Raw genomic sequence first — 12,775 nt, 5'->3', positions numbered from 1 at the left:
TGACCCCACACACAGGCTTGAGCTCTGCAGTTCAACCCTGACTATCCACCTCACACAGGGACAAATACAGCCCTGGGAATACCTTCCAACAGGAACAGAATCCTCAAAGAGCAAACTTCCAGGAGACCAAGGACACAGCAGGCTCCCACTGCTCCCCCCTGGAAGGATGCTGAGATGCCACAGAGGGTACAGGCTGCTGGCATCTCCACACACAGCCTGCCAGAGGTACCTTGGCACTCACTGAGGGGATTGCTGAGCTTGGCATTTATTTCCACAAGTCAGCTTGTGTAAAAAGGAAATGTAAACCCCATGCTGAAGTTCAACAGGAAGGCATGAAAAAAAATCTCCCAAGAGCTCCATGCCAGGTATGTGCTCAGTTACTGGGATGTAATTGTGTCAGACAGATTTCTGATAGTTACACCCACAAAGCAGCTGTTCTGTTTTGAAAACAAGCCTGAGAGGGCACGCGTTTAGCCAAGAAAAGTATATCCAGTGACTAACAGAATTCATTTTTACATGCAAATTAGAAACCCTTTAGCACACAAGTTGTGAAAGACAACAACGCTACACATGGAGCACATGCGGCGCATTAGGAAATCCAGTGAAAGTTTATCAAAACAACTCAGTCTTCTAGTCTTTTTTCTTCTGCTACCTTCAGGGACCTGACTGCATCATAAATATTTATTTCCAGAAAGAAGATCAATAAACCAGAGCCTTTGCCTTCAATGAATTGCCTGGCAAGGTCTAAGCCAGGAATTGCCACAGCAGGAGCGCTTTAAGTAGTGGTGACCTTTCTCCTGTATCCTGGCAAAGAAGTATGCAAAGAACTGCAGTCATTCCTCACACACCCACATGGTTCTTATTTATCTTGAATGAACACTCTCAGAGATTACTACATAATTTCTACCAGGGGTTGTGGGCACTAGTATAGTGGCTTTAGAGCAGCCAAAACTGAGGATATTGCTTACAGCCACACAGAAGCTGACATTTTGTCCTTGGATTTACAAACTTCTCTGGAGTAGAAGCAAGCTGGAAGATCAAAAGACATCTATTCATGGTACCACATTATGACATTAAAATCTATCTCTGCCTTTAAAATTAGTGGCTTATAATGGTAATAAATTATGTTTGTAACTTGTAATGCATTTTTATCCATATCCTAGTGTCTACATAAAACAGCCTACTTTCCCATTTGCAGATTACATCTCACCTGGAGCTGCTCAGCACAGGAATGACTGCTCATTTAATGGAAAGACTGATACATAAAGTTAGCTTTTACAATTCGCAAAACAAATCAACAGCAAGCTAATAAATGAGTTGCTAGATATCACGGGGAAAAAGCTTGGAAACTGGAAGGATACTAAAAATACTTCTGTGGATTTAAGGGGAAAAAAAGCACACAAAATGGAAAAGAAAGGTCTCATAGTACTAAAGCATAGGCTGGATAGACACCTGGAAGAAGGACATGGATGTGTCCAAGCTCACTGATAAAGCTATGTAATTATCTACTATGTCTCCCGAATCACGGTTGGCAATATAACCAACAGGATATAGTTTCCCACAAAAAACAAACAAACAAAAAAATAAAATAATAATTAAAAAAAGAAAACCTCCCCCAAACAAACTCCAAGCAGAGCACAGACATGATGCAGCATGCCTTGACACCTCATAAAAGCATGCTTCTCTATCATTTGAGAAATGCACTAAGCTCGACACAACTGAAAAACTGTTTTCAACATGGATTCCTCTTGTCAAACTCTTAAAGAGCACAAAATCCAATCCTTCCACATGTTTTCAAGACAAGCTGAAGCTCTGCAGATAACTAGAGAATCACCAGTGGTGCCAACAACAACTTCCCTATTTATTTCGACTCAAACTATATGTTCAAAATCCCAAGAAGCATTAAGACAAATAAAATACTAAAGAGTACTTTCAAAATCCAGATCTTTTAGCACAACACAATCTTATACTTATCACTCACAAAGGCAATATTAGACTTTTCAAAAAGAAATTTGGATTTTCCACTATGAAAAAGAGTTATTGCCTAAACTTAAGATTCTGTGTCAAACAAAATATTTGAAAATCCACATACTCTGAAAAGATGTCAAACAGCTGGAGATGGGGAAAACCCATCATATACAATGTAACCATGATTATAAGTTATATCTACAGACATATGCATGGTTACTGTAATCCAGCAGCTAACAAAGATCTTAAGTACACAATGAAAAAAACACAAACTATGTATGTATATGTGTATACACATCCAGTGAAAGCTTATGACGTACATATGCTCAAATGAAGTAATAAGCTAAAAGCAGAGCTTCTGGTCAAATAAAACTTTTGGCCTAAAGAGGGAAAAGCCAGAGCCATCCGACAGCTGTTTATTTTCCCCCTAGGATTCTTCAGAAACACAACAATGTGCTGAAATGGCAAACATGGTCTTCTTCTTTTCTCAGGAAATAAATGTGCATTACACTGCAGGAGGGGGAAAGATGACTGGGGCATAAAACAATACTACTTCATACTTGGGAGTCCTGAAGTTTTTTTTAATCTGATCTTCATACAATCCAGTCATCTTCCGCTCTGCACAGAGCACTGCTGCGTGCCTCCACTCATCCCACACTTCACTGCTTCCCTGAGAGGCAGACTGGTTTCAAAGTCCCACTAACCACAGCCAGGATCACATAATAAGATTGGGTTCTCTGCAGTTCAATAGTATGGCTGGATTGATGCTAAAATCTGTTCTTGGATGGGAGAAAAAATATGTTTGAAAAGCTCATAAAAGATCAGAAAGTGATACAAGTTAAAATAAAAGATAAAATTAACAGATAGCAAGTTAAGAGCAGTCATAGATTGCCATACATATAGTATATACTGATTTTCTATACCAATGCAATCCTTGTGTGAGAGAGAAGGTTTTCTAAGAATCAATGCCATTAAAGGCCAGAATTTGAAGAAGCAGACCTTACTGTACAGACCTCAGTTTGATTTCTTTTCCTCTGCATGACAAGCCTCCCTTTAATCACTGCATTTCTATGCATACATGTCTTACTGCGAAGTACAGACAGTAACACTAACATTACTTCTGTAATTTCCAAAAAGTTATGAGATTCTTCTTTGCCAGCTACTAAGAGATTTGTAGAAATCTTTCTTATGATGGTATAAAGTTATTGCAGAACTAACTAAAGGAGGTAGACAGGTATGACCTCTGCTACCATCTCTGATCTTTATACTGGTTTAATCTGCAGAAAAAACAACCAACCAACACAAAACAAAAAAACAAACAAACAAACAACAACAAAAAAAAACCCTAACCAAAAAAAGAAACACCACCAAAACTTCTGTCTTTAAGCTGTTACAAACAGTTTATAACCACGATTGGCATTTATGTTTATGTTTATCAGGATCACTCAATGCAGGGGCTGCCTATGGATAATCCTTCCTGTGCTCTTCCATGTTATCTGTAAACCTTGCTGAAATTACAGAGCAAAAGCTGCTGGTATCCAACCTGCCAACATTGTCCCGAACCAGGGAATAGACCCAATAAGGGCAAGAAGCTTTCAGGAGCTCTCTAGGGAAAGAAATATAGAAAGTATCATTTCACACTTTCAAGTACTTTCAAACAGCTGCTACTGTTGCAACTTCCTCAGCCACAGTACATGCCACCTCTTACAGGGTTTTCCCTCTTCTCATGTGTTTAAAGGAACAAAGAAGCTGAGCTAGCAAAAACACATCCTTGCACTAAGCATGAGCTGCTCTGAATTTTCTCACAGTAGAGAATCTATATTAAATTAGCACTTGCTTACACACAGGCCCTGGACGGGACACCATTTTTTTTTTTTTCCTACAAACTGAAATTCCCTCAGGCTTTAATTCACAGCACGCAGTGGTGTGAACAGGCATTTTCCTCTTCCATGCAGACTGACTCAAATGGCAAGTGTACAGAGCTGCTGCTCACTGCTGTCTTTGACCGCATTGTCTCTGATGTCACACTGATACCACAGCTAGAACAGTTACACTAAAATGATCAAATGTTGAACAGAGCCAGGTCAAAACCAGTAAGGTAAAAAAAAAAAAAAAAAAAAAAAAAAACCAAACCAAAAAAACTGTGACACACAAATCACAGCTCTTTCTGTACATGTTTATCCATACCTACACACACTTTCAAAGATTAGCAGGAACTCCCAATATTCAACTGATTTCAGGAAGCATTTGAAAGCTGATTATGTCTCAGCTCTTAACTTACTTTCCTTTAATTCAGCAGTATTGAATATATAGTCAACAAGAGCTCATTAAGAGCTGTATGTGCACTCATCAATCACGCACGTCAGCCCTGAGCACAGCACTGGCCAGTGCTCAGGCCTGCACTCACTCTAATGCAAGATTTCCTTGTTTTGATAGCTGAACAAAGCCAAATACAAGCAGCAGTAAAGTGTTTTTCCATCAGCTTCAGAGGACTTGGATGAGACCCTATGTACTGAGTCAGCTATTCTGCAGTACAGCAAAGATAAGACCTATGCCTTAGTTCCCAAACTAAGAAAAAAATTAAAATCAACTGTTTGTAAATGACATCATTACCATGCATGAAGGAACTCCTAGCTGCCTAACTTCCTGACAAATGGGGAACAGATCAGGTTGCAGCTGTTTATGGGTGCCCAGATAGAAATCAAACCACAAAAATCTTGAGAGCAGAGTGGATGGAGTCATGGCACAGGCTGTGTCTTGCTCGAACACGTGGCTTGGACAGCCCCGCTATAAACTGTCACCGGGGCTGTGTCCTGAGAGCAGGACACAATTAGCATCAGCTGCCTAAGTGAGAAAGTTTACTCAGCCTCTGCCTTTTTGTAGCCTTGCCCTCTCTTGTCTCTCTCATAAATATGTATCTGGAGAAGAGCATGTTTCTTCTTGGGCTGTTGTTTAACAAACCCAGCTGTTTAAACAGAAGAGGTCACACACAGCACCAGGCATTACTGAAGTCAATCTTTTGACAGTTAATCAATCCATCAATGAAACTCAGCAGTTAAGATTGGCAATAATAGTTTCTCCTTTGACTAGTCTTTAAAAAAAAGGAAAAGAAGAATTTAAGCTGGAAGTGGGGCCGGCCATCCTGAAGACCCACAGCTGTCCTTGCTGTCCTTCGTGGCTGCACTATAGTCCATGTTGTAAGCAGATGCTACCACCCAGATCAGTCAGTTCATTTGAAAAAAACTGCCCTACAGCTTCTCATCTGGCCCTGTGTCCAAACACTAGACATGTAAAATTCTTCATACACAAGCAACACCACTCCCCCCCACAAAAAAACCCCATACTTTTCAAAGTTCCTTTTTCTGTGTGAACAAGGAATTTAAACTCCACACTTGTGCCCTGTCCTGTACAACTCAGTCCTTCAAATCATTAAATAAAAAATTCTGTCCTACTTGTGACACAAGACACCACAACGTGGCATGTATGATGTATATTTAAAGATGTTTTCAACATTATACATTTAATCCAGCAACTTCAAATATTAAAGATATGAGCCTAGTTCGGATCCAACGGCTTTACAGTGATGCAAAATAGAAACAAGCAAAATGCTTACAAAGACACTGTATTAAAGTTTCACGTGAATTACAAAACTAAATGATCCATTTTTACTTTTTCTAAAAAGAAGAAAAATAAAAAAATTCAAAGAGCAATGCTATCAGATGTTGATGCAGTTTCGGCACAGCTGATTTCAGCAAGAATGGGCTCATTCAGCACACTAACGCAGAACCAGAGGTACAGAATTAATTCTCAGAGGAGTGGCACTTAAATTACAAGCCTATTTTTGTTTAGCATTTTTTTATCTTCGTTTCCTTACAGTATGTTTCCATTAATTACAAATACTGCAGCTTTAAACACATACTTGCTCTTTCCTTACAAACATAGATATCTGGCATAAAACTGCAACTTTACATATTTAGTCTCCTTATCACCTGTACAATCCATATTTTTAAAATTGAATTTACCTTAAGGAAAAATCTAGAAGCAGTTCTATTAATCCTAAAGCTACCTGCAGTGTCAGGCTGTTCTTGCAAGCATGAATTCCTTGAGAGTTAAGTGTCATTCTCTAGAGCTACATTATCACACATGAGACACAAACCTCCTGCTAATCTATTTGGTCAAGTTGTGTTTTGCACTGGAGAGAACCCTGCTACTGTTCAAATTAAGAGGGATCAAAAATATCCTTCCCTTTCCAACCTGTTTGCAACTGGTCTCTCAAAAACTATTAAAAATTAACATTATAAACAAAACCAAAAATGCCCTTACTACAACCATGCTTACTCCCCATGACAAAGGAATTCACTTGAGCAGCATGTCAATTAATTTGCAATTCAGACTGGCGGCTCTACACAAATGGAAAGATACTGCTTTGGATTACACAGTGCAATAGTGCTAATTCAACAGACAAACTAAACACTTCCCCATGAAAAGACAAAGTCACTTATGCTTAAGTAAGCAGCAGTGGGGGAAAAAGCTAAAAACTTGCCCATAAATGATGAATCTCCAGAATATACAATCAGCCTAAAGAAATCCCTGAGAAATAATGTTCGTTTAGATCCTTGACAGCAATACATTTCACACAAACCACCCCTGGCTCAGATAAATACAGCAGTCATTCCACTGTGCCCCTTCAGTGCAATTTACAGCGCCCAATGCTGATGATAAAGGTCACAACTGTTTCACTTCTCCTTGCTTTAACTGAAAATGCATTTTACAGTCAAAGTTGCAGTAACCCCAATGTATATCACAGAGCAAAGCAATGTCACATCCAACCAACCCTGTGGTGTACTTCCACAGCTTAATTATTACATTCACCTATGAAAAGAAAGGAAAGCCTGACGGAATAAATCTACATTTTTTGTTTTATTTTTACCAAATAGACTGGCATTGTGCAGCCTCTATCCCAAGTGCTATGGAGAACTCAGACTGCAAACCTTGGGTGTCTTCAAGGATGAGTATCTTCCAGGGAAAAATACATGACGAAAGCACAGCTTTGCTGCTCTGCACCTCTACCACAATGTTTGCTCATTTTTAGCTAACTTCAAACACCCACACCTCCCACTACACACTGTTTCATTTGTCATTCACTATTTATTTCAAAGCTGGAGGATGGAGATATCTTCATGAGTAGGTGATTCCCATCTAAGTGGTGCACACTGATGGTACCTGCATGATGTGCCCCAGACACAAGTAGCCCAAGCACTGTCTAGTTCACAGTCAGTTCTGGGTTCATCACATTCTGCTTTTATCCTTTCCCCTCTAAGGGGCAGCTTGTTCATACAGTACTCACAAAAAGGGCACAGACCTCCCATAAGATCTGGAGGTGGTTTTTCCACAACACAGGTTTATGTAGCAGTTTTAGGTACTGTGGTGACAAGAGGAGACAGAAGTAGCAGCAGTAAAGAGGCAAGAGACAGAAAGCTGGGCAGAGAGTCAGGGGCAGACACAGAGCACTGTACTTATGGCCTCTCCTTCACCAAGCACGCCCAGGCTGTCAGTACTTTTAATAAGTATGTCAGGATGGTTGAATGACTAAATTTTCTTGTTTGGGCACCACAGGTGACCCAGAAGGAAAGGCCTATTGATTGCTGTCACTCAGACCATTCAGGCTGAGCCCAAATTAACAGAAATGGCGGCAGCAAATGCTGTATCTCAAAGTGAGTCCTCGCAGAGCTAGACCAGCCAGCAATTACTGCTTGAATCATTTGTGACCAGCACTTGAGGGACAGTGGGGTGGAGGAAAGCCCAGTGGCTCAGTGCCCTCCACAGCCAGCTGAGCCGCCACACATCCCAGCCCAGCTGCTCTGGGAAGCCACCCAGGCTGCTGGAGCCCCCCAAGGCACCCCTCCCACTTTGGAAGGGCACACAACCAGCAAAAAACCCTGGGGCCCACCTCAGAGCCCACCTGACAGCCACCATTACAACCTGGGCCCCGACGCCTCAGCGCGGCCAAGTCACCACAGCCACTCTGGGGAACAGACTCAAAGGCTGCAAAGTCATTCATTCCATGCAAACAGCTGATTGATAAAACATCCTAGGTGAGAACACCATCTACATCTGCTGCCAAGAGAGCGTCTGCCTCTCACACAATCACGAATGTCATTTTCACTGACTTTCTGTGTGTCAAAATAAGGGATCTGCAGGCAGTGAGCACGGCACAATGGAAATACTTCAGCGCTGATGTTTTAACACAGAAACTTTTGCATCTTCACCACACAGGAGCCAGTGTTCCAGAGCTTAACAGTGCTCCTCTCTGTGATTGCCTGAAACATAAACCTGCAGCCAAGGAAGGAGCGCAGAGGGATTTCTGCAAACACAGTTTGCCACAGGGCCGTGCTGATCGCTCTCTGTAACCAGCGCTGTGCAACAGGCAGCCCTCCTGCAACTGCTTTTCCAAGCTTTTCTGAGTAAAGTCTTATTAAGAAATAAAGATGCAGCTTGGCAGTTGGTTCCAGAAAGTCTTGTTAGAGCTTTCATTGCAAGTAAGCAACACTAATGGACTGCATTACAAACTGACATGTAAATTGTGTCGTTGCCTGCTGTTCTACACTGAACTGTATGAAGTATCAAGAGACTAGAAATTAAAAAACAGATTTCTAGAAATAGAGGCACCATAAGGTCTGTGCTTCTTCTAGTAATACAGCACAGAGTGAGGGAAAACATTTCAGAGTTAAAACTGGAATAAAAACAAGTAACACAGCAGGCAGTGTCTGAGGTCAAGAAACTACTCTCAGAGTGGTTTCAGTTCAGCAGAGATTGTTACAGTTCAGGCTACTCGTGTCTAAATTAAAAAGAATTAAGGTCTTCCTGGATGAACACCTACATATTAGCCTGTTAGTGCTTTCTTGCACTGTAACATATGTAGAATCATTTTTACTATTGATATAGACAAAGCAGTCTATTTTTGGGTTGCTGAATCATCCAGTCCTGTCTGGATAGGGGCTCTGCTTTGCACACATTTGAAAAGCAGCAGGATTAAAGAGAAACCCTTACCATGCCAGCTATTAGTTAACTCCAGCCTGAGAGTCCCCATTTCAAGTGCACAGTTAAAGTGAAACATTATTTGAATAGATATGTTTGCAAGATTAACTGTTTGCCATAACTGATTTCCAAATAAATCCGATTTATAATCTCACTGCCCTGGAAACAGGGATAGGAGCTCAACTTTTTGCTCAAACCTGTGCCCAAGGGGTGCATTCCGAGGGGCAGTAGAGGCTGAAGGGTAATGCTCACACCCCCCCAACACACAGCAACCACACCACAGCCTTCAGAGAAATACTCTGAATAGCCAAAAGTAGCAAAGTATTACAAAAACTAGAAATTAGAACTTTATTGAGTGGTCTGGTATTCTTCAACAGCTTTAAAAAAAGTATTTTAACTTTTTACACTACTTATCAACTAAATCAGTAGTTTTAATATCTAAGTTAGAACCAGCTGGGAAAACTTGCTGCTCAAATAAAGAAGACTCCTTGTTCACCCCAGAAGAAATTAAAATAGATATTAAAAATAACTTGATAGGTCTTGAGAAAACAAGCCAAGAAATGAAACTATTTTGGATTTCATGTGGTAATAATGTAGTGGAATGAAATACCTTCCTATGACTAGAACAGAAATCAGAAGTACAGACCCTAAACAGTATTAGAGCAAAAAATATGTTTAGGCATATTGTTGGACATACATGTGCTTGGACACCTCTCCCCGAGGGGATTCTTTATATACATTTCTTTATTTTACATGCTGAATATAAAATTTCTACATCCCGGCTCCTTGAAGCAAAAACCACTCCACGAATGAAAGGCAGGGAGGCTCTGCAGGACGGGAAGAGGCACTGGAGACTCCGGCTGACTTTTGCACCAAGTGAGAAACCTCATCAGTGGTTGCTCAAGTTCACTGAAGCGGTGACTGATGCTATTGCTTTTCCGAGCATTGGAAAAATATGTTCATCAACACCTTGCCTCGTGGAGACAGGAGGAAAAGAGGCGGGGAGCGAGCAACCATAAAGTTTAGGAGTCTCAATTCCCCTTAAGGAATTTTTTTTTTTCCTTTCTCTCCCTTAAATGGAATTAGGTATCGCTGGCCCGGCGGCCCCTTCCCCCAGCGCCGAGCCGCTCCGCGCTACCGTGCGGGGCAGGGACGGGCCGGGGGGAAATAAATAAATAAATAACCCGGCGGGTCCCAGCGTTCACTTCCCGGCGGATGTAGCCGAGCCGGCGAGGCACAAAGCGGCCGGTGCCGCCCGGCCAGCAGCGCATCCCCGCCGCCCGCACACACACCCACACACACAGAGACACAGACACACACACACCCACACCCACACACCTCCCGCGGGCACGGCCACCGCATCCCGAACCCCGCACCGCATCCCCATCGCATCCCAACCCCCGCACGGCGCCGCGCTCACCTGCGGGGCCGGGGCTCCGCTCTGCCGCCGCCGGCAGCTCCAGGGCCAGCAGCGGCAGCAGCAGCAGCCACCGGGCGCCGCTCCTCGCCATCGTCGCCCCCCGCATCCGCCGGCCTGCCCGCGCCACCAGCCCCCGACAGCGGGGGGAAAGCGGCGGCCGTGGAAAAGGAGAGCCGAGAGAAGGCGCCTGGGGAGCGCAGACACCGCTCCTCCTCGCCGCCCCCCCGCGCCGGGGTTTATAGGGCGGTGGGCGGGCCGGGCAGCCGGAGCACCGGCCGCGCAACAGGAGCCGCAGCGGGCGCTCGGGGCCGCCGCCGCCGGGGAGGGGCGAGCGGCCAAGCCCCGCCTCGGTCCCGGTCCCGGCCCCGGCCCCGGGCGCGGCGCTGCACGGGCGGAGCCGCGGGCTCGGAGCCGCGGGCAGGGCTGCGGGGCCGGGCGCTGCCGGGCGGGGAGCGCGCCCGCCTGTGCTGTGGCGGCCCCAGCCCCGCCAGAACCTCGCTCAGTGCTTTTGTTACGTCCCCATAAACCTATTCCCGAAATGTGATTGTGTTCGGGAGATTGCGACTACCTGAAGCTGCTACGGCTTGAGCCGAGCAAGATGCGAGCCTTTCGCCTGTGTGCCCTGTGTGCCCTGTGTGCCCTGTGTGCCCCGTGTGCCCTGGCGGCATCGGGAGCGCGCTGCCCGTCCGCTCTGCCTGAGAAGGACGCCTCTGTCAAAGCCTCCATCACCTCAGCATTCAGCTGACTCAGTTCCTTTGTCTAATCAAAACACACAAGATTGCTACATTTTTATCATTAAATAATAGCCAAAAAAATCAGTGCAGGCGAGCACGGTGGTGATAAAAGGAAGTGTACTGGTCCACCTTCACTCTTTTTCTTATTGTGATGCAAAGCATACTCATAAAAATACCATGAGTGTTTAAAAGTGACATAAAATTATAAACCAGATGTCAACCTATTGGCATCAGTGTAGGTTCACACCTTGGAAATACTATTTGAAGACCAAAGGCATAATGCAAAATAAAAATTAGTGGTGAAAGTAAGATTCATGTATTTGAGTTCCATGTATGTAACCATCAAATAGACACTTCATTTTTTATCCTAAATGTCTCTATGGGCTTAACAGATGTTCTTTTTTGGGCCTATAGAGAACAGAGGGAAAAAAAAAAAAAAAAAAAAAAAAGGGAAAAGAAAGGGAAAACTTGACCTGAGCTACTATAACTCTAAGAAACATGTGCTGTTATTTGGAACCCAGGGCAGAAATCAGCCTGCATTATTCTCCCAGATGTCTTTATGGTTAATTGGGAGAGCTCATTCTTTCTAGATCAGACTGCACAGACAACAGGGATGAAGAGCAAACCAAATAAAAAGACTGGGTCCTTGGTCTGAAGGAGCTCCTGCAACATACAGGCTCATGAAAACTGCAGCTGGGAACTAAAAATGTAATAATGCATTTGATTACAAAAACTTGAGAAAAATTGAGAAATAAAAATGATCCTCCAGTTCTTGGGCAATTACTCATGATGTACTTTTTCCTCCCACCTTCCCAGGCATGCAGAGATTCACCAGAGAACAAATATGTTTTGAATGCAGGCAGTATGACCACATTACTGCACACGGCCATGAACAGACTCTGCTCACTCCTCCAAGACCAAACACCTCTGCTGCTTGCCTCACCACATTAGCTGAAAGTGAGCAATGCCATGACTGGAATGATCCTACAAGTACATCCATCTTCAGGTTTGGTTTTTCAATAAATAAGTTCAAGAAATTTGACCAATGGAAAATGAAGATGGAAAAAAATAGTTAATATTTCACAGCTGTAGTTTTAAGGTAGAAAACAATTTAAACAAGCATTTCAAAAGAGGTCCTCAACAGATCAAACCTCACCTCATATCCAGAACTTGTACTGAGAGATAGAAAGAAAGTATAATTGCAAAGCTGAAAAAAAAAGAAAAAAACCTCATTGAGAATAAATCACTAAAGGCATGTAGAGCACACTGAGTACCATCAACCCTGAAAGAAATCACAGATTTCTTCAATAAAGTCTGAGAGGAAAAAACAGGACCACTGGGTATAATTTCAGAATACCATGGAGATGATGTCATGGCTCCCAGGGATGGAATGGGAATCAGACAAAGTTTCAGCCCCTTGAACTGAGAGTAAAATCAGTGGCTGATGGTCACGTACATATCCAGTGCTTTGAGAAATCACAGTCATAAGTGGCTGCTTTCACCAGAGAAAATACACAGGTCCTGAAACAGAACTCTTAGGTGGAAACCAATGGGCATAAAGGGGAGAGAGAGTCCAAGAGGAATCCTAAGAGGCATTTTGTTATCAAAATGTACA

At 43.1% G+C, this 12,775-nt stretch overlaps 1 protein-coding gene across 5 annotated transcripts in view; it reads right to left on the bottom strand.

Annotated features, from left to right (window-relative positions):
• The window catches only part of PLOD2 (procollagen-lysine,2-oxoglutarate 5-dioxygenase 2), a gene marked incomplete at its 5' end in the record, with an annotated part of 64,535 nt that overhangs the window by 39,818 nt on the left and 11,942 nt on the right, over nt 1-12,775 (bottom strand). For 2 of the 5 annotated variants that reach the window (XM_083868386.1, XM_083868389.1), the window contains one exon: nt 10,427-10,517. The exons of the other annotated variants lie outside the window; for them this stretch is intronic. In XM_083868386.1, coding sequence (XP_083724512.1) covers nt 10,427-10,517 — 91 coding nt within the window. Of the gene's footprint in view, nt 1-10,426; nt 10,518-12,775 lie in introns of those variants that run through there. 5 annotated transcript variants of the gene reach the window in all.

The sequence above is a fragment of the Zosterops lateralis genome (genome assembly GCF_965231275.1).
Source record: "Zosterops lateralis genome assembly, chromosome: 10".
Classification (NCBI taxonomy): domain Eukaryota; kingdom Metazoa; phylum Chordata; class Aves; order Passeriformes; family Zosteropidae; genus Zosterops; species Zosterops lateralis.
Note: the sequence above shows the minus strand (reverse complement) of the source record. Positions and strands in the feature narration are given on the sequence as shown.